Source organism: Eucyclogobius newberryi, unplaced genomic scaffold, assembly GCF_026437365.1.
Source record: "Eucyclogobius newberryi isolate DKJ021-1_F unplaced genomic scaffold, fEucNew1.0.hap1 SCAF_6, whole genome shotgun sequence".
Taxonomy (NCBI): Eukaryota; Metazoa; Chordata; class Actinopteri; order Gobiiformes; family Gobiidae; genus Eucyclogobius; species Eucyclogobius newberryi.
The window spans coordinates 8305779-8327728 of NW_027316278.1; the positions used below are offsets into that span (position 1 = coordinate 8305779).

The 21950-nt window shown below is 41.9% G+C and overlaps 1 protein-coding gene and 1 pseudogene across 1 annotated transcript; both read left to right on the top strand.

Annotated features, from left to right (window-relative positions):
- Positions 1-815: 815 nt before the first annotated feature.
- LOC140347581 (uncharacterized) lies at positions 816-21029 on the top strand. The gene is made up of 4 exons (XM_072434095.1): positions 816-1146; positions 1980-2080; positions 11099-12040; positions 17645-21029. The coding sequence occupies exons 3-4, from the start codon at positions 11121-11123 to the stop codon at positions 18465-18467; spliced, it is 1743 nt and encodes a 580-aa protein (XP_072290196.1). The 5' UTR covers positions 816-1146; positions 1980-2080; positions 11099-11120; the 3' UTR covers positions 18468-21029.
- Positions 15060-21950, top strand: part of LOC140346856 (uncharacterized) — a 31908-nt pseudogene continuing 25017 nt past the window's right edge.

A 21950-nucleotide genomic window follows, 5' to 3' on the forward strand; every position in this document is an offset into this window, starting at 1 on the left:
TTGTCAGCAGATTTCACGGGTTCTTCACTTCTTCCAAAAGACTCAACCGCCGGTCATCTGCAGTAAGGCCTGCACAGGAACCCCCGGCACAACATTCATCTCAATATTTTAGTATTGAGCTTCATATCTGGATCACACCAGTACAGCAAAGGTCTGATCTGAGCTTAAATAAAGTATTTTTTCAGACATGGTAAGTCCCAGCCTCCTTTTTCTTTTGATAATTTTAAAGTTTTGAACCAGATAATGTTTTTTTCCATGTCATGCAAATCTTGAGATTGTTTCATTCCTCTCATCAAACAGCCAGTTGGGGATGGAAATGGGGGAAATCTGGAATAGATGGACAAATCTGGGCAAAACATTTATTTTTATAGTTTCAATCCTTTGACTTTGACTTAAATATGAGATGATATTCAATTTTTTTATAGTAGTGTAGCTGGGTCAAATATAAAAAATATCACTTTCAAGAATACCACTGGCACTGCTGTGATGCAGCTTGTCGGTTTAGAGTAGAAAAACCTCCTAATGAGCTTTGTGAGTGTGGGAATAATTCAACTGTGAATCATGTTATGTTGTCATGCCACAAATACAGAGTGAGAAGGCAGAGCTTTAAGGAGCCATCGGACTCTGGATCATTTTTATTCACATAAATCCATGTTTTTCTCGTAAGCAAAGCAAGTTGAAAAAGCCGCGCTCTCTTTTCTTTGCCGTTCTGACATTTAAGAATCTGACGGCATCGATTACTGACTGTGGACGGTAGAGGGCAGCATTGCGCCTTGTAGCGCACAGCCTGCCGGAAATAACTAGAAGAAGAAGAAACAACCACGGAAGCAACAACCATGGAGTTAATAATATCGGCAATAACCATGGCTGTTTTATATTAGGCAATAATGCACTAACCGCATGGATCTATTAAAATAACCGTGCCTAGTCTGTGCATGAAGAAGAAGAAGAAGTGTTTCAAACTGCATCCGTTTCGGGACTTTGAAACTGCCAACACGCTCGTTTCAATACGGCCATCACGAGCAAAAAGTCTCAAAACTGATGATTCCTCTTCTGTGACATCCTCAAAGACCCCGTTTGTCCAGACATTGATCACTGTGGTCAGGAGGGACCAGTGGACTTACAGACATCACTCCAGACTGAGCGGTGAGCTGTTTGTTTCAGGAAGTTAGCCGCTGGCTAATGCTACTTTACAAATTACTGTGTGGCTATGCTAATAAACGTTAGCCTACTTGCAGACAACTGTTACCCAGCAACCATACTGAAAACAAGAGCCAAAATACATGTGCATGACACAATATTTCTGATTTGACAAACAATAATACAATGTAACAATGATCACATTGTATTTGCTGTGAAATATCAAAAATGTTTAATCTGACCATTTCTATTCGGGATTAGATTTATTAACCTCTTGTATATGATAAAAATCTGCATTTTAACAGTATTAATTTCAGCTGCCCCCATCTGTATTAAATATCACTGTAGAATGTTGTGATGTCCTGTACTTTTAGATTCCTTTTTATTTTCCAAAGTCTTAACAGAAGTAAATAATATAAATATCCACCAAATCAAGTCATAACTAGAGGAACAGGAGAACCTTCATAAAGACTTTAAGTTTTGTCAGTGACTCGCCGCTGTAGATAAGGATCAAAGTCCAAAACATCTGTCTTTAGGTATCAACCTTTTCCTTTTTCAGTTTTATGATCTGTTTTTCACGACTCTGTAACGGCGGAGAAGCAACAGCATGTGACGTCTTCAACACGTGACAAGAAATGAGTCTGATGACTCTGATGACATGACTGAAACACATGGATATGAATGTCTATGATCATAAACATAACATAACTGCCTTTTGACAAAAATGCTAATTAAGTACTATAAAATGCAAATCATGGTCGGAAAATAATACATGATGTGAGTCAAATCACAAAATTAACTTAACTCATTTGATTAACTTTTATCCTCTTTTGGGACAGGAACGAGCCAAAACGTTAGAGGGAGTGAACCTTCAGACTCTGTTCTTTGGTCAAAGCTTTTCAAAGACTTCTGCATTTAACCTGCTCCTGCTGCATTATCTGTAAGTATGACACTCTTCAATCCAACAATAAACCAAACAATTAAACTATTGTGGAGGTTGAAACAATCAGAATGTAATTTTAATCCATCAAACTACAGAAGATTCCGTAACAGTAGCTCTCCACACTGCACTGTCCCACCTGCGGCAACAGGGTAGATATGTGCTCTTTGAGGATTTTATATTATATATTTTTGTATTAAAATTTCCCCTTCTGTTTCTTACATTTCTTTCATGCCCTGGAGCCTTTAAATAGAGCGCTTGGCTGTGCGCTCTCTCGTTCTCTCGTTGCTCCCATCTTGTGCGTCTAATTTTTCACCGAGTTTCTTCTTCCTGTTTATCTCCTGATTCAATAAAAGAAGAAACCAAAAGTTAAATAAAATCTTTGAACTCTTACAGTTGGTCCTCTGTGCCCTTTATATGCTTCCCTTGTTTTGGGTCATAATGCTCCTCTTCATCTTGGCTGTTTAAATGCTCTTCTTTGATCAGCTACATGGCAGCTATGAAAATGACCAAAACAATTCCTTGTCTTTATTTACACTTTGATACATCTAAAAATATCAGCCACCTTTGTGACGGCCAATAGGAAGATAAATGTTGATCTTTGAGGTTTGGTCTTATTTCTTCCATCTTATTACAATGTTTTAATCAAAACATTTGTTTGTATGGAAGTCAATGGAGATTTGCAGTGTTTTGTACCTCTCCCATTTAAAACCAACCAACCAAATCTTTTTTCACTATGAATGATTATCATAGGCTTTATTACATTTAGCTCAAGTTTTTTCCAAGTTCACTTTTTAATTTCAACCGGAAATATGTATTGTTTAATCGGGGTACTTTTAATATAGTAAAACATAGGCATCAGATTAATTAAGTTTGCATATTTTCTGAGTAAATTATATATGAGTTTTAAAAGCTGAAAAAATATGAATATGTGATAATAATAATAATAATAATAACTTTTATTTATATAGCGCTTTTCAGTGACCCAAAGACGCTGAACATAATAAAAAAGGGGAGGGTATATACAGACAGGGGGGGACAACACGTACAATACACTAATATACAGATAAAATGAAGACAGACGAAGTAGAGAGAAAAAGATGGGGATGTAACAGGGGGTAGAAGAGTAGGCAATGGGGTAGAGGAGGCTAGGGGTAGGGGAGGTCATAGGCTTGGGTGAAGAGGTATGTTTTTAGGCGGGATTTGAATGTTGTGAGTGAGGGAAAGTGGCGGACAGGTTGGGGGAGGGAGTTCCAGAGTCGGGGTGCTGTTCGGGAGAATGCTCTGTCGCCAAAAGTTTTGAGTCGGGATGTTGGTGCAGTCAGGGTGAGAGAGGAGGAGGATCGGAGAGCTCGGGTGGGGCGGTGGGGGATGAGGAGGTCAGACAGGTAGGGGGGGGCAAGGTGGTGAAGAGCTTTGAAGGTGAGGAGGAGTATTTTAAAGTTTATGCGCTGCTTGATGGGGAGCCAGTGGAGAGAGCGGAGAACGGGAGTGATGTGATCACGGGACCGGGTGTGGGTGAGGAGGCGGGCAGCGGAGTTTTGGACCATTTGGAGTCTGTGGAGGGAATGGGAGGAGATGCCAGTGAGGAGGGAGTTGCAGTAGTCGAGGCGGGAGGAGATGAAGGCATGGATGAGGGATTCAGCAGCGGGGAGGGTGAGGCAGTGTCGGATTTTGGCGATGCGGCGGAGGTGGAAGTATGAGGTCTTGACGATGTGGCTGACATGGGGAGTGAAGGAGAGGGTGGGGTCCATGATGACACCAAGATTGCGTACCAGGGTAGAGGGGGTGATGGTCGAGGTGTCGATGCTGAGTGAAAAGGGACCAGTTTTATTGAGAGTGGATTTGGTGCCAATGAGGAGGAGCTCTGTTTTGTCACTGTTCAGTTTGAGGAAGTTGAGAGTGAGCCATGATTTTATTGTAGAGATGCAGGTTGAGGAGAGGGTTTTGGGTGGATTTGGTGGTGAGGTATATCTGGGTGTCATCAGCGTAGCAGTGAAAGTCCAGGTTGAGTTGGCGGAGGATGTGACCAAGGGGGAAGATGTAGCAGATGAAGAGGAGGGGGCCGAGGACTGAGCCCTGGGGGACCCCTGCGTTACTGGGGAGAGGGTGGATGAGTGACCGGAGAGGGAAATGAACTCTTGCCTGTTGGTGAGGTAGGATGTGAGCCAGTCAAGTGCAGAGCCCTCAACACCCAGTTGGCGCAGCCTTTGTAGGAGGATGGAATGGTTTATAGTGTCAAAGGCTGCGCTGAGGTCTAGTAGTAACAGGATGTTGAGGGCCCCGGAGTCTGCAGAGGTGAGGAGATCGTTGAGTACTTTGACCAGGGCTGTTTCAGTGCTGTGAAGTGGGCGGAAGCCAGATTGGAGGGGTTCATAGAGGTTGTTTGACTGGAGGTGGGTGTGAAGTTGGGCGGCGACGATGCGTTCCAGCGTTTTTGAGAGGAACGGCAGGTTGGAGATGGGGCGGTAGTTGGAGAGGTTGGCGGAGTCTAGGGTGGGTTTTTTGAGGATGGGGGTGATGGAGGCCAGTTTGTAGATGGAAGGAACATGGCCGAGGGATAAAGACTGGTTGAAGAGGGTGGTGAGATGGGGGATGAGAGCAGGGAGGCAGGCCTTGGTTAGAGTCGTTGGGAGGGGGTCGAGAGAGCAGGTGGTGGTTTTGGAAGCGGTGATGAGGTCTATGATATGAGAGGAGTTAAAAGAGGAGAAGGTGGTGAGGGGAGGGAAGGGTGGGTGGTCAGGGAGAGGGGGGGCAGGGGGGGGGGGGTGATGGAGTTAATGGAGACGGCAGTCATGGAGCTGTTGATTTTGGAAATTTTGTCATTGAAGGCAAGGAGGAAAGAGTTGCAGAGGTCAGGGGAGGAGGATGGAGTGGTGTCCGGTGGCTGGAGCAGCTTGTTGACGGTGGAGAACAGGGTGCGAGGGCTCCGGTGGGAGCTGTTGATGAGGGTGGAGAGGTGGGCAGATTTGGCGGCTTGGAGAGCGTCACGGTAGGAGGAGATGTGTAATTTGAAAGCTTCGGCGTGGACGGTGAGGCGGGTTCTTTTGAGGAGTCCAAGTTGGCGGCCAGTCTGCTTCATGGTGCGGAGTTCAGGGGTGTACCAGGGGGCGGGGTTGATGTATGAGACGGAGGAGGTTTTCCAGGGGGCTAGGGAGTCAAGGGAGTCGGAGAGGGTGGTGTTGAGCATGACAGCATAGTCGTCGGGGGAAGAGGGGGGGGAGTCAGGGGGGAAAGCAGAGGATATGAGCTGGGAGAGCGTGAGGGGGTTGACTGACTTGATATTGCGGTAGGTGATGGTGCGTTTTTTGGGGTTGTGGGGCGAGGGTAGGGGGGCGGAGAAAAGGATGCAGAGATGATCAGAGAGTGGGAAGGGGAGGGGGTGGGGCTTAGATATGGGTAGGAGAGAGGAAGGCAAGGCAAGGCAAGTTTATTTGTAGAGCACATTTCATACACAAGGCAATTCAAAGTGCTTCACACAGCAGGAAAAATGCATTCAAATCACAAAGAAATTACAGAAACAGAAATACAATAAAATTAACTAAATTAAAAATTATCAATCCAACTGATTTTCTAAACTAATAAAATCACAAACAAAAGAGAAGAGTGCAAAGAAAAAATCCTTTCAGTCATATGCGCAGCTAAACAAAACTGTTTTTAGCTTAGATTTGAACATTGTCAGAGTAGAAGCCTGTCTCACATCTTCAGGAAGACTGTTCCAGATTTTAGCTGCATAAAACTGAAACGCAGATTCCCCATGTTTTGTCCTGACTCTGGGCACCAGCAGGAGGCCGGTCCCTGAGGTCCTCAGAGTCCGAGATGGTTCATATGGCACTAACATATCCAAGATGTACTTTGGTGCTAGGCCATGGAGAGACTTGTACACAAGCAGAGCTGCTTTAAAGTCTATTCTCTGAGCCACAGGGAGCCAGTGCAGAGACCTGAGAACAGGACTAATGTGATCATGCTTCCTGGTTCTGGTCAGGACCCGAGCAGCAGCGTTCTGGATGTACTGCAGCTGTTTTACAGCTCGTTTGGAGAGACCAGTGAGCAGGCCGTTACAGTAGTCTAATCTACTGGAGACAAACGCGTGGATAAGTCTCTCTAAATCTGGTTTTGATACTATATTTTTGATTTTGGCAATGTTTTTTAGATGGTAAAAAGCTGCTGATGTTATTGATTTGACGTGGCAATTAAAGTTCAAGTCTGAGTCCATTATTACCCCCAGATTTCTAATTTGGTTTGTAGGTTTTAGAGCGAGACTCTGGAGGTGACCGCTAACACTTTCTCTTTGTTTCTGTGGGCCAAAAACGATTATTTCAGTCTTGTCTGAGTTCAGCTGGAGAAAGTTGTTTTGCATCCACACACTGATCTGTTGGATGCAGTGACAGAGTGAATCTACTGGTCCATAGTCACCTGCCGATAGTGAAACATAGATCTGAGTGTCGTCTGCATAATTGTGATAGGACACATTTTCACTGCGTATCAACTGACCCAACGGCAGCATGTAGAGGTTGAACAGAAGGGGACCCAGGACTGACCCTTGGGGCACTCCACAGGTCAGGGTCATGTGGTCTGAGACACAGCTACCAATTTCAACAAAGTACTTCCTGTCTTCCAGATAGGACCTTAACCAGTTTAGGGCAGTGCCAGTGATGCCTACCCAGTCCTCTAGTCTCTGTAAGAGGATCCCATGATCGACAGTGTCAAAAGCAGCACTCAGATCTAACAGAATTAAGACTGAGGCTTTGCCCGTGTCAGTGTTCAGGCGGATGTCATTTGTCACCTTGACAAGAGCAGTCTCAGTGCTGTGATGAGGTCTAAAACCTGACTGAAAAACATCAAATGAGTTGTTTATTAAGAGGAAATCTGTGAGCTGTTGGTAAACAACCTTTTCAAGGACTTTGCCCCAAAATGGCAGATTAGAGATGGGCCGGTATCAAGACTGCTCTTCTTTAGGAGAGGCTTTATGACCGCAGTTTTCAAAGACATTGGGAATGTTCCAGATTGAAGCGACATGTTAACTATGTGAGTGAATGGTGCTAACAAACTGTTCAGCACAGACTTTAGAAATTTGGTGGGTAACACATCAAGGCAGCATGTAGATGAACTCAGACTGGTGATGATCTCATGGACAGTTTTGTCAGTTACTGGTGCAAAGTGAGTTAGCTCTAAGTGTCTTGGTGGTTTTAGGGTAATTTTTTGCATTGTGGGATTTATAGCATTTTTAATGCCCTGAACTTTGTCATTAAAGAATAATGCAAACTCATTACACTTGGATGTGGAAATGAGTTCTAACGGCAGCTGAGCTGGAGGGTTTGTTAATCTGTTTACTGTGGCAAACAGGACACGCGAGTTGTTACTGCAGCTTCCAATTATTTCAGAAAAATATCTTTCCCTAGTTCTACATAAGATTAGGTTGTACATGTTCAGCTTTTCTTTGTAAATCTCTTTTTGAACCTGGAGCTTTGACTTGCGCCATTTCCGTTCGGCCCTGCGGCACTCCCTTTTCTGTGCCCTGACCGAATCATCATTTCTCCACGGCGCCTTCTGCTTATTTTTAACCATTTTAGCCTTTATAGGGGCAATGGTGTCCAGAACATTCAAAACACTAGATGTAACAGAGTTCAACAAATCATTTACATTAGAACATGAGACATTTTCAAAGTTTATCATTTCCATAAACAGTGCACCTGTGCCATCACTTATGTGTCTCCTCTGAACAACTGCAGGACCAACCGGAGGTTTGGGAGAAACAGACAGGTCAAAGAAGACACAGAAATGATCAGACAGAGCAACATCGATCACATTAACATTTGAAATATTTACCCCCTTTGTAATTATGAGATCTAGAGTGTGTCCTTTGCTGTGGGTGGGGCCTCTCACATGCTGAGTAAGACTGAAGGTTTCAAGGACAGCATCAAGCTCTTTAGCGTTTCTGTCACAAATATTATCAACATGCACATTGAAATCACCTGTAATGACCAAACCATCAAAGTCTGTGCATATGACTGAAAGCATCTCAGTAAAATAATCAATAAAACTTTGGCAGTGCTGGGGAGGCTTGTATAAAACAATGAAGAGAATGGATAGAGACCGTTTTAGCTCAATTTTAAAGGATACATACTCAAATGATGAAAACACCCCAAAAGACAACCTGCGGGTAATTATTTCATCTCTAAAGACAGCACAGACTCCACCCCCTTTTTTGTTTTCTCGTGTTTGAGATTCAAACTTAAAGTTGGGTGGAGCAGATTCTATCAGAACTACATTTCCTGTGTTTTTGTCAAGCCATGTTTCAGTTAAAAACATAAAATCAAGATTATAAGAAGAAATAAAATTATTAATTAAGAGAGATTTGTTACATAAGGATCTGACATTTAGCACAGCAAGTTTCAGACTAGTTTCAGTGGGACTGGGCTTTATCTTTTCACAGGGAATATGAATCACATTTCTCAGATTGGGCCTGACTCGCATTTTGTTTTTCCATCTCTGTGATGATGTGACTACAGAAATAGCACTAGGGGGGGCTCTTTTTACATAGGGCCCCGGGTTGGTTTGATTTTTAATGTGACAATAAGTCCTGGCAACGCTGAGGGCCCCGGGTTTGTTTGATTTTTAATGTGACAATAAGTCCCGGCAACGCTGAGACCCAGTGCATCCTAGCTATGGAGATACCAGGTGAAAGGCGAGGTTGGATGGGTGGTGGGGCTTTTGTAGCCAAGGAGAGTTTGGGACCAGGTGAGAGGCGAGGGGGGATGGGTGGTGGGGCTTTTGTTGGTGTAGTCGGTACTGACATAGCCCTTGCTATATTGGGCGTGAGTGGAGCCATCTTAATGCCTGATTTGATCAGACTTTCAAAATGGCTGGGAAGGCCCATGGGTGAGAGTGGAGATGAGAAGGAGAATGATGAATCTTTAGTGGGAGTAGATGTTGCAGGGGGAACCCAGGGCTGGTGTGAAGGCAGGGGCGATGACAGGGATGTTGTTGGGCTTGTCACAGATGGGTCCAAGGCCTTTGAAGATTGTTCCTTTGCTGGAGGCGGTGGAGGTGAATGTGGAGCAGCTGGAGCTGAATCCTTTGCTGGTGGTGGTGGAGCAGCTGCTGATGAATCCTTTGGTGGAGGCTGAGGTTGTGGTGCTTTTGATGTTGAAACATTGGCTCGGTCTCTGGCTGATGGAGCAGGAATTCTTCTCTCATTCCTCTCTTCTCTAACTATCTGCTCAGGACCCTGTCCAGGCCCAGTCCAATGCCTCAGAGCGTGGAGCAGGTTCTCTGTCAGCACCCTCACTCCACCTCTGCATAGGTGGGGGCCATTTCTCTTAAACAGGTCCTCTCGTTTCCAGAATAGATAGAAGTTCTCAATATAGTGTAGTCCTCTCGGGGAACACTCTTTGGACAGCCATGTGTTCAGCTGAAGAAGCCGGCTAAACTTGTTTATCCTCCTGTCGATGTTTGGAAGAGGTCCACTTATGAATGTTTTGATTTCCATTTTATCAAGCACGTGGAATAACTTCAAGAAGTCTTTTTTCAAAACTTCAGTCTGTTCCCGCCGCATGTCCACTGCACCCACGTGCACAATCAGCTGTTTAGCTCCTCCATGCTTAGCCATAATATTTGGAAGGAGTGACGTTATCTCAGAAACAGTGGCGCTTGGAAAAGAATGTGTGTTTATCTTTTCATGCGTCACGTGACTTATCGCGCCGTCCCCTACTAACGTGACCTTGGCTCCTGGCACAGATCCTCCTCGCTGTATTTTGGCCACGTCATCTTTCCTTTTTTCATTTAATTCCATCTCTGAAAGTGGTAAAAATCTGTTGGTGAGCTGTATTTTAGGTGACTTCGCGTTATCTTTGTATCGTTTAGGCTTTGCTCCAAGTTTGTTCCAAGAAACAGCCTGGTCTTTCTGGTTTTTAGACAGTTTTGGAAACGACACAGAGTCACTGCGGTTTAGGTTGAAAGTAGCAGTTTTTCTTGTAAAAAGTGTGCTCTTCTTACCGTCGGTTGACACAGGAATGGTATCGTGAAGAACTTTTTCAGATTCCAAAACAAATATCCGTGTTTTCAGCTCATTAATTTCTTGTTGATATTTCCGACAGCGTTCACAGTCTTTCTCCCTTCTTCTCCCGGACATGTCGCTGGCGTCAGATATGTCGTTAAAACTGGAAAAATGTTCTTAAAATCCTTGGTTTACTTGAAAATGTCTAAAGCAAAAATGTTTGGAAGACAAAAACTGATTAAAAAGCAAAATAAATAAGGAAAGCAGCGATAGCAAGCGGAGCGAGCAAAAAAGCGTGTGCACTCTTCGGAAGCAGGACTAGGTCCAGAGTGTGGCCTTTGGTATGGGTGGGGAAGTCAATATGTTGGGTGAGATGGAAGCAGTCCAGGAGAGAGAGGAAGTCGGATGTCAGTGGGCCGTTGGGGCAGTCAACGTGGATGTTGAAGTCACCAGTGAGTAGGAGGCGGGCAGAGAGAGAGGATGCGATGGTGAGGAGTTCGGACAATTCAGTGAGGAAAGAGGGGTGGGGCTTTGGGGGACGATAGATCAGGTAAAAAAAAGAAAATGTGGATTTTATAGTCATTTCTAAATGGGGACAATTGAGGGTCCCGAAGGTGAAAGTGGCTTTTTAAAAAAAACTTCTTCTATTCAAAACCCATGACCTATTGACTTATACTATATACTATGTAATGCTGCTAAATAGTGCAATAAGGGATGAATGCAATATTGACCAATGTATAATGAGATGAGTACTGTGTGTATATGTTTTAGTATTTTTATGCTTTTTCTTGAATGTATCTGAGGCGCTGACTTGAAAGTACCTTTTTATTTAATTGTTTCACTTCATGTCCATTTCATAACTCACTGAAGCTTGTAAAAATTACTTCTTCTTTCCATAACAACACCACTCTCAACAGTGATAAGGAATTCACAGTTTAAAACGGCCACTTCAAACTGTATTAAAGTTTTTTATTTATATTATTATTACTTAACCTCTCCTTTTCCTGCGTTCATGGCAGATCTACCACGTCCTTCAGAAGAATGGGTTTCACCTGTGACCATTGTGGAAAGACATGGCTCCGCCCTTCTGCACTCAAACGACACTACAGAACTCACACAGGAGAAAGACCATATGAGTGTGACCTTTGTAGAAGTAGTTTTACTACTGCAGGTAGTCTCAAAATACACACCAGAATCCACTCTGGTGAAAGGCCATTCAGCTGTGATGTTTGTGAGAAGGCATTTTCCTGCTCAAGCAGCTTAACATCACACATGAGAGTCCACACTGGAGAGAAACCTTACAGCTGTGATGTTTGTCAAAAGGCATTTTCATGCTCAAGCAGCTTAGTATCACACATGAGAGTCCACAATGGAGAGAAACCTTACAGTTGTGATTTTTGTGAGAAGGCATTTTCACACTCAAGCAGCTTAACATCACACATGAGAGTTCACACTGGAGAGAAACCTAACAGCTGTGATGTTTGTGAGAAGACATTTTCCCAGTTAAGCCACTTAGTATTACACATGAGAGTCCATACTGGAGAAAAACCTTACAGCTGTGATGTTTGTAAGAAAGAATTTTCATTCACAAGCAACTTGGTGTCACACATGAGAGTTCACACTGGAGAGAAACCTTACAGGTGTGATGTTTGTGAGAAGGCATTTTCACGCTCAAGCCACTTAGTATTACACATGAGAGTCCACACTGGAGAGAAACCTTACAGCTGTGATGTTTGTGAGAAGGGGTTTTCATGCTCAAGCAGCTTAACAATACACATGAGGGTCCACACTGGGGAGAAATCTTACAGCTGTGATGTTTGTGAGAAGGCATTTTCACACTTAAGCAGCTTAGTAACACACATGAGAGTCCACACTGGAGAGAAACTTTACAGCTGTGATGTTTGTGAGAAGGCATTTTCACAGTCACACCACTTAGTTAGGCACATGAGAGTCCACACTAAGTAGGCTTTTAGATTTGGGTCGAATAATTGTAGCCATATTAAAATCTGCCACGCTAAGGAGCAAAGCTGCAGTGCTGACCAGTGTGAGAGAGCTCTCAGAAAACCTGCTCATCATAAGGCCCATCGTCCTGAACAAACTAAAGGAGACAGAGTTGCTGAGGCTGGATCATGTGAACCCAAAGTCAGAGTCAGAAAGCTGGAGATCAGGCTTCAGAGAGTCCAGACTGAGAAGTGAAGACCAGTGTAGATCCAGCACATACAATAGTCTGTTTTACTATTGTAGATTTTTATTTGTCAATTAAAAATCCACCAGAATTGAAAATAAAGTTTGTTTACTTCATTAATTCAGGTTTAAAGTTTTAGAATATGTATTTCTACAGTCAATGTAAAATGTTGTTCTTAAAGACTGCCCCTGTGTGTTTGCGGTCAAGATAACGCTGCATAAGTGCTACACTGGTTCGACACATCAGATGCTGATCGACTTGGACTGATAAGAAATCAGCTGTTTTCACTTCACCACGAATATAGTTTTTATTAAAAGCCAGTGTCTTTGGCGGTTGGCAGCCAACTGAAAAGGTGCATTACTCTCTCTCTTGCTCTCTTGCTCTCTCGCTCTCGCTCACAACGGTATAGCGTAAAACACATACTTTAAAGACTTACATCTACAGTAGGTGGTGGTAATGTGACACACTATGGATACCAACCGCCAACACCAAAGAAGAAGAAGCTTTTCCCATAGTGACGCAGTCATTTTTCCATTGCTTTTCTACCAAGCTCGGGGGAGATTTTCAAAGTAAATCCGAAAGTATCCTATATATATGTTTTTTATTCTTTTAAATACTTAAACTAATAATGATATAACATAATTCTGACATAATTGGCTGATTGACAGGAGGAGGGGCGTCACCTCATTGCCCTTAATGGACCAGCCGCCACTGGGTAATACTATGACTTAGAGGCAGATACCATTTGTGGGAAAATACATTTGACATAAAATGACATTTTTCACTTAATAAAATATCAGAACAAAAATCTCGATTATACTGCACTTTATAGTGCATAATAGCAATTATTACATAAAGAGAAAATAAAAACCTGCCTGTTTCATAAAAGGTTCAGAATTCAAAACAAAAAGATCAGCTTCTAAGTGGCATTATTTAACCTGATCTACATGTGGATAACATTTTACTTTTTTATATTTAATCATCACAGACAACATTGCTGTTTGTGACCATTAGTTCCATGATTTGTTCTGTTATTAAAACCATGGATCCATAGTTTTAAGCCTGTTGCTCGTTCATTGCACTTCGGCTTGTTTACATCACCTGCACGCTCTGATTGGTCTGGACGGTTACCATTCTGACCAATCAGTGCAAGAGCTGGGCTAGAGCAGTGCACTAGCGCGAAGCCGAAGCCAACTGAGGAGTTTTTACCTGATAAAAAGATAATGACCTGAAAAAGGTAAAAATTGCAGCTATTTCTTAACATATTATTTGAAAGCTGTAGGGGCCCTGTCAGCTGAACATGAGCAGCGGCTAAGCTGTGTGGCTATGAGCAAGCCCACACCAGCCCGCACCAGCCCAGCCCAGCCCACACCAGCCCAACTATTAAGTCTTAGTTTTTATGAACGGTAAGTAAGTTGTAGTTTATTATAAAGTGTATAACCAAGTCGTTTTAACTTGGTTATAAACACTTGTGTTATTGGGGTGAGGTGGCTGGTGTGGGCTTGTTTATAGCTCCACAGCTCAGCCGCCACGTGTTTTTGTTCACCCCAGTGAATGAGAGGGTCGCGTCCCGACACCTTCTGTGTTGGGGACAGGTCTCTCACTGTCCGAGCAGCAGAACAGAACCTTTATAACTTTTGTTGTCCAGACTCTAAATCTTGAGTCTGTGCTGTTAGATGTGAAATGTGGATCATAAGCCAACCAGTTTAATATTTTATCATATTTGTTTAGTTTGCTCCTTTCATGTTGTCAGCAGATTTCACGGGTTCTTCACTTCTTCCAAAAGACTCAACCGCCGGTCATCTGCAGTAAGGCCTGCACAGGAACCCCCGGCACAACATTCATCTCAATATTTTAGTATTGAGCTTCATATCTGGATCACACCAGTACAGCAAAGGTCTGATCTGAGCTTAAATAAAGTAATTTTTCAGACATAGTAAGTCCCAGCCTCCTTTTTCTTTTGATAATTTTAAAGTTTTGAACCAGATAATGTTTTTTTCCATGTCATGCAAATCTTGAGATTGTTTCATTCCTCTCATCAAACAGCCAGTTGGGGATGGAAATGGGGAAAATCTGGAATAGATGGACAAATCTGGGCAAAACATTTATTTTTATAGTTTCAATCCTTTGACTTTGACTTAAATATGAGATGATATTCAATTTTTTATAGTAGTGTAGCTGGGTCAAATATAAAAAATATCACTTTCAAGAATACCATAGAGACTCAGGCACTGCTGTGATGCAGCTTGTCGGTTTAGAGTAGAAAAACCTCCTAATGAGCTTTGTGAGTGTGGGAATAATTCAACTGTGAATCATGTTATGTTGTCATGCCACAAATACAGAGGGAGAAGGCAGAGCTTTAAGGAGCCATCGGACTTTGGATCATTTTTATTCACATAAATCCATGTTTTTCTCGTAAGCAAAGCAAGTTGAAAAAGCCGCGCTCTCTTTTCTTTGCCGTTCTGACATTTAAGAATCTGACGGCATCGATTACTGACTGTGGACGGTAGAGGGCAGCATTGCGCCTTGTAGCGCACAGCCTGCCGAAAATAACTAGAAGAAGATGAAACAACCACGGAAGCAACAACCATGGAGCTAATATAATTTCGGCAATAACCATGGATGTTTTATATTAGGCAATAACGCACTAACCGCATGGATCTATTAAAATAACCGTGCCTAGTCTGTGCATGAAGAAGAAGAAGTGTTTCGAACTGCATCCGTTTCGGGACTTTGAAACTGCCAACACGCTCGTTTCAATACGGCCATCACGAGCAAAAAGTCTCAAAACTGATGATTCCTCTTCTGTGACATCCTCAAAGACCCCGTTTGTCCAGACATTGATCACTGTGGTCAGGAGGGACCAGTGGACTTACAGACATCACTCCAGACTGAGCGGTGAGCTGTTTGTTTCAGGAAGTTAGCCGCTGGCTAATGCTACTTTACAAATTACTGTGTGGCTATGCTAATAAACGTTAGCCTACTTGCAGACAACTGTTACCCAGCAACCATACTGAAAACAAGAGCCAAAATACATGTGCATGACACAATATTTCTGATTTGACAAACAATAATACAATGTAACAATGATCACATTGTATTTGCTGTGAAATATCTAATAGGTAAATTAAAAAATGTTTAATCTGACCATTTCTATTCGGGATTAGATTTATTAACCTCTTGTATATGATAAAAATCTGCATTTTAACAGTATTAATTTTAGCTGCCCCCATCTGTATTAAATATCATTGGCCTGTAGAATGTTGTGATGTCGTCTAAAACCCAGTAATTCCATTTTAGAACTCAGCACTACGTCCTATACTTTTAGATTCCTTTTTATTTTCCAAAGTCTTAACAGAAGTAAATAATATTATAAATATTTACCACAGGTGCTATCCACCAAACCAAGTCATAATTAGAGGAACAGGAGAACCTTCATAAAGACTTTAAGTGTTGTCAGTGACTCGCCGCTGTAGATAAGGATCAAAGTCCAAAACATCTGTCTTTAGGTATCAACCTTTTCCTTTTTCAGTTTTATGATCTGTTTTTCACGACTCTGTAACGGCGGAGAGGCAACAGCATGTGACGTCTTCAACACGTGACAAGAAATGAGTCTGAGGACTCTGATGACATGACTGAAACACATGGATATGAATGTCTATGATCATAAACATAACATAACTGCCTTTTGACAAAAATGCTAATTAAGTACTGTAAAATGCAAATCATGGTCGGAAAATAATACATGATGTTAGTCAAATCAAATCACAAAATTAACTGAACTTTTATCCTCTTTTGGGACAGGAACGAGCCAAAACGTTAGAGGGAGTGAACCTTCAGACTGTTCTTTGGTCAAAGCTTTTCAAAGACTTCTGCATTTAACCTGCTCCTGCTGCATTATCTGTAAGTATGACACTCTTCAATCCAACAATAAACCAAACAATTAAACTATTGTGGAGGTTGAAACAATCAGAATGTAATTTTAATCCATCAAACTACAGAATATTCCGTAACAGTAGCTCTCCACACTGCACTGTCCCACCTGCAGCAACAGGGTAGATATGTGCTCTTTGAGGATTTTATATTATATATTTTTGTATTAAAATTTCCCCTTCTGTTTCTTACATTTCTTTCATGCCCTGGAGCCTTTAAATAGAGCGCTTGGCTGTGCGCTCGCTCTCTTGTTGCGCCCATCTTGTGCGTCTAATTTTTCACCGAGTTTCTTCTTCCTGTTTATCTCCTGATTCAATAAAAGAAGAAACCAAAAGTTAAATAAAATCTTTGAACTCTTACAGTTGGTCCTCTGTGCCCTTTATATGCTTCCCTTGTTTTGGGTCATAATGCTCCTCTTCATCTTGGCTGTTGAAATGCTCTTCTTTGATCAGCTACATGGCAGCTATGAAAATGACCAAAACAGTTCCTTGTCTTTATTTACACTTTGATACATCTAAAAATATCAGCCACCTTTGTGACGGCCAATAGGAAGATAAATGTTGACCTTTGAGGTTTGGTCTTATTTCTTTGGAATCCATCTTATTACAATGTTTTAATCAAAACATTTGTTTGTATGGAAGTCAATGGAGATTTGCAGTGTTTTGTACCTCTCCCATTTAAAACCAACCAACCAAATCTTTTTTCACTATGAATGATTATCATAGGCTTTATTACATTTAGCTCAAGTTTTTTCAAGTTCACTTTTTAATTTCAACCGGAAATATGTATTGTTTAATCGGGGTACTTTTAATATAGTAAAACATAGGCATCAGATTAATTAAGTTTGCATATTTTCTGAGTAAATTATATATGAGTTTTAAAAGCTGAAAAAATATGAATATATGTGGATTTTATAGTCATTTCTAAATGGGGACCATTGAGGGTCCCGAAGGTGAAAGTGGCTTTTTAAAAAAAACTTCTTCTATTCAAAACCCATGACCTATTGATTTATACTATATACTATGTAATGCTGCTAAATAGTGCAATAAGGGATGAATGCAATATTGACCAATGTATAATGAGATGAGCACTGTGTGTATATGTTTTAGTATTTTTATGCTTTTTCTTGAATGTATCTGAGGCGCTGACTTGAAAGTACCTTTTTATTTAATTGTTTCACTTCATGTCCATTTCATAACTCACTGAAGCTTGTAAAAATTACTTCTTCTTTCCATAACAACACCACTCTCAACAGTGATAAGGAATTCACAGTTTAAAACGGCCACTTCAAACTGTATTAAAGTTTTTTATTTATATTATTATTACTTAACCTCTCCTTTTCCTGCGTTCATGGCAGATCTACAACGTCCTTCAGAAGAATGGGTTTCACCTGTGACCATTGTGGAAAGACATGGCTCCGCCCTTCTGCACTCAAACGACACTACAGAACTCACACAGGAGAAAGACCATATGAGTGTGACCTTTGTAGAAGTAGTTTTACTACTGCAGGTAGTCTCAAAATACACACCAGAATCCACTCTGGTGAAAGGCCATTCAGCTGTGATGTTTGTGAGAAGGCATTTTCCTGCTCAAGCAGCTTAACATCACACATGAGAGTCCACACTGGAGAGAAACCTTACAGCTGTGATGTTTGTCAAAAGGCATTTTCATGCTCAAGCAGCTTAGTATCACACATGAGAGTCCACAATGGAGAGAAACCTTACAGCTGTGATGTTTGTGAGAAGGCATTTTCACGCACAAGCCACTTAGTATCACACATGAGAGTTCACACTGGAAAGAAACCTTACAGCTGTGATGTTTGTGAGAAGACATTTTCCCAGTTAAGCCACTTAATATCACACATGAGAGTCCACACTGGAGAAAAACCTTACAGCTGTGATGTTTGTAAGAGGGAATTTTCATGCACAAGCAACTTGGTGTCACACATGAGAATTCACACTGGAGAGAAACCTTACAGCTGTGATGTTTGTGAGAAGGCATTTTCATGCTCAAGCAGCTTAGTATTACACATGAGAGTCCACACTGGAGAGAAACCTTACAGCTGTGATTTTTGTGAGAAGGGGTTTTCATGCTCAAGCAGCTTAACATCACACATGAGAATCCACACTGGAGAGAAACCTTATAGCTGTGATGTTTGTGAGAAGGCATTTTCATGCACAAGTCACTTAGTATCACACATGAGAGTCCACACTGAGAAGACTTTTAGATCTGGGTCGAATAATTGTAGACATTCAGATCTGCCACTCTAACGAGCCAAAGCTGCAGTTCTGACCAGTGTGAGAGAGCTTTCAGAAAACTTGCTCATCTTAAGGCCTATTGTCCTGAACAAACTAAAGGAGACAGAGTTGCTGCGGCTGGATCATGTGAACCCAAAGCCAGACTTCAAAAGCTGGAGATCAGGCTTCAGAGAGTCCAGACTGAGAAGTGAAGACCAGTGTAGATCCAGCACATACAATAGTCCGTTTTACTATATTTATTTAACTTTTATTTGTCAATTGAAAAAGTGTTAACCAGGTGTTTTAGTCCTAGGTTAAGTCCTGGTTTTAGTTCTTGTTTAGTAAAAACTGCACATCAACAGTACGCTCACTTTTATTAATAATAATTTTATGAGGTCTGGACAGTGCATGTTTATGAACATGCTGGATCGTAGCAATGGGATAACTTTCATCCGTTAGCCTGCATTCACTCTCACAAACACCTTTCACCAGCATACTGCCAAAATCAAAAATATAGTGTTTCAACCATATTTGAGGAGACTTATCCATGCGTTTGTCTCCAGTAGATTAGACTGTAACGGCTGCTCACTGGCCTCTCCAAACCAGCTGTAAAACAGCTGCAGTACATCCAGAACGCTGCTGCTCGGGTCCTGACTAGAACCAGGAAGTACCATCACATTAGTCCTGTTCTCAGGTCTCTGCACTGGCTCCCTGTGGCTCAGAGAATAGACTTTAAAGCAGCTCTGCTTTTGTACAAGTCTCTCCATGGCCTAGCACCAAAGTACATCTTGGGCATGTTAGTGCCATATGAACCATCTCAGACTCTGAGGACCTCAGGGACCGGCCTCCTGCTGGTGCCAGAGTCAAGACTAAACATGGGGAATCTGCATTTCAGTTTTATGCAGCTAAAATCTGGAACGGCCTTCCTGAAGATGTGAGACAGGCTTCCACTCTGACAATGTTCAAATCTAAGCTAAAAACAGTTTTGTTTGGCTTTGCATATGACTGAAATGATTCTTTCTTTCTTTTTTTTTCTTAATCTGTTTTGTGATTTAATTGTTAACTGGCAGACAGACTATTCTGTGACCTATTTTTGACATTTTAAACACTAAAATACGAGTCTGGGACTATTTTGAGGTAGTACCCTGCACCTTTAAACTTTATCCTAAAAATAACACCTTTTAAATATATTACTATTTAAACACAATTAAAATTGAACATGTGAATACTTCTGCTGGACACAATAGCACATTGTGCCGGTGTCCAAGCGCAGCAGCAGAGCAGGTGCCTGGGGAGTGGGTTAGAATACTCGCTGGTTAGGTCGGTCGGCACTAAGCCTATTGTAAAGACCAGGAAGAGCCTGGCGCACCTACACACTGACCAATAGCCAGTTTTAATACTAAAAGCTTTGGTCGAGTTTTGTCTGGGACAATTAGTTTAGTGAAAGCTAAATCTAGGGCGGGGCAGACGAGAATGGGTCCGTCGTTAAAGATACAAAGCACCACACATAAGGTGGAGGCGTCCACGAGAGAGTCGTCGTAAAAGATACATACGCTCAGCACAGTATGCAGTTTGCAGATAGCGCGTTGATATGGGAAAGAATCAATCTAGAAGTCATGTGTCCATCCCTGAGACACCTGCCATGCTGGCAATGTCAAAATAAATATGGGAAAGAGTGTCTGGAATGCTATGTATGTGGTCTGTAATTTGTTTGTAATTTTAATGATTTTGTCCTGTTGTGTGAAGCACTTTGAATTGCCTTGTGTATGAAATGTGCTCTACAAATAAACTTGCCTTGCCTTGCACTACCGCTCCCCTGTAGCACCGGGTGGTCTCCCATCCATGGACCAACCAGGCCCAACCATCCCGGTCGGCACTAGTTCATATACGGAATTGGGACGGGGAAGTTACTGAATCCAATATGGCGGCCCTCAATACTCTTCAGATTGTATTATTTAGGGTTAGGGTGGTAAACATCAAATGCCTCGTACATTTCGGATTTTGACCCAAGAGAGAAAATTATTCCATTATTGCCTGAGCTGGCTGTGTATCAGCGGGACCGGTTTCGGACGGCGTCATGTTGGATTCAGTAACTTCCTGAGCCGCCATGTTGGATTCAGTAACTTCCTGAGCCGCCATGTTGGATTCAGTAACTTCCTGAGCCGCCATGTTGGATTCAGTGACTTCCTGAGCCGCCATGTTGGATTCAGTAACTTCCTGAGCCGCCATGTTGGATTCAGTGACTTCCTGAGCCGCCATGTTGGATTCAGTAACTTCCTGAGCCGCCATGTTGGATTCAGTGACTTCCTGAGCCGCCATGTTGGATTCAGTGACTTCCGTCCCAATAGCTTTTGCAATCTGACGAGATCCGGCGTTGACAAGTTGTTATCTTAAAGGTGTACTGTGTAAGTTTTTTGGTGGAGAGTTTATTCATCATCTTTTTGTCTCCATGGAGATGTTATTGTTTTGCATGTAATGTTCTGCAAAATGGCATTACATTTATCTTACATTTATTCAGTTACATGTGTTTTCATTGCTCAATAAAATCTCTTGAAAAGCATGCATTCTTACTGTGAGCAGAGTCGCCACTCCACAGATGTGACTTGTAACTTGTTTATTAATTGTTGTATGTTGCACCTTAATGCAAAAGTTCCTATTTTTTGAATTTTGTTCATAGACAATGTCAATAAACCTTTATGATTCTGAATCTGATTAATCTTTAAGTACATGTTTTGGCAACTATGCCTTTATTAAAGGTACAACTCTAGGTTTTCATGTGATTTGGGGTTTTCTTAGATTTTCAACAGTCTAAGTTTAGTCCTGATTTAGACTTGTTTGAGACCTAGTTTCGTCCTGGTGTTATTTTTGTCCAATACCGATGATACTATGAATGAATAAAGCTACTGTTTATTTTTCTGGATGGAGGATGGATCCCAATAGCACTGAATGATCCTCTTTTGAGCAAGCGCAGGTCAAGAATCAAATGTCATGAGGGTGTTTCCCAAAGCTTAGGTACCTTGCCTTGTCTTGTCCTGCCTCTGAAGTCAGTTCCTTCCGATCCAAGGCAAGTGTCCTGCCTCATCTGAAATAAACGGTTGATGGAACAGGCTTCAAAGGGAACGAGCAGCAGTGCCACAGTCACAAGAACAAATGAAAATGCATACACATGGGGACGTGATGGTCACATATATTCTGAGGAGGTCACATATGTGAAATTCATGTGCAATCTATGTGTGACACATATTCATGTGCAATTGCTGTCGTGATCACATGCAATGGTATTTATGTATTTATTTATTTATTTGTCTATGGGAGTTTTTATTTATTTATAGGAGATCTTCTACTGAAAGTGTTTTTCAGACTTCCTATAAGTGATCTGTTCTTCTGTATCTATCTCTGTATCTACCTGCGTTGCACCAATGAAATTTCCCCATGTGGGACAATAAAGGAATATCTTATCTATCTTATCTTATTCCTGGGGGTGTATAATGCAGTGTTGGGGTCTTTCTGAGGAGA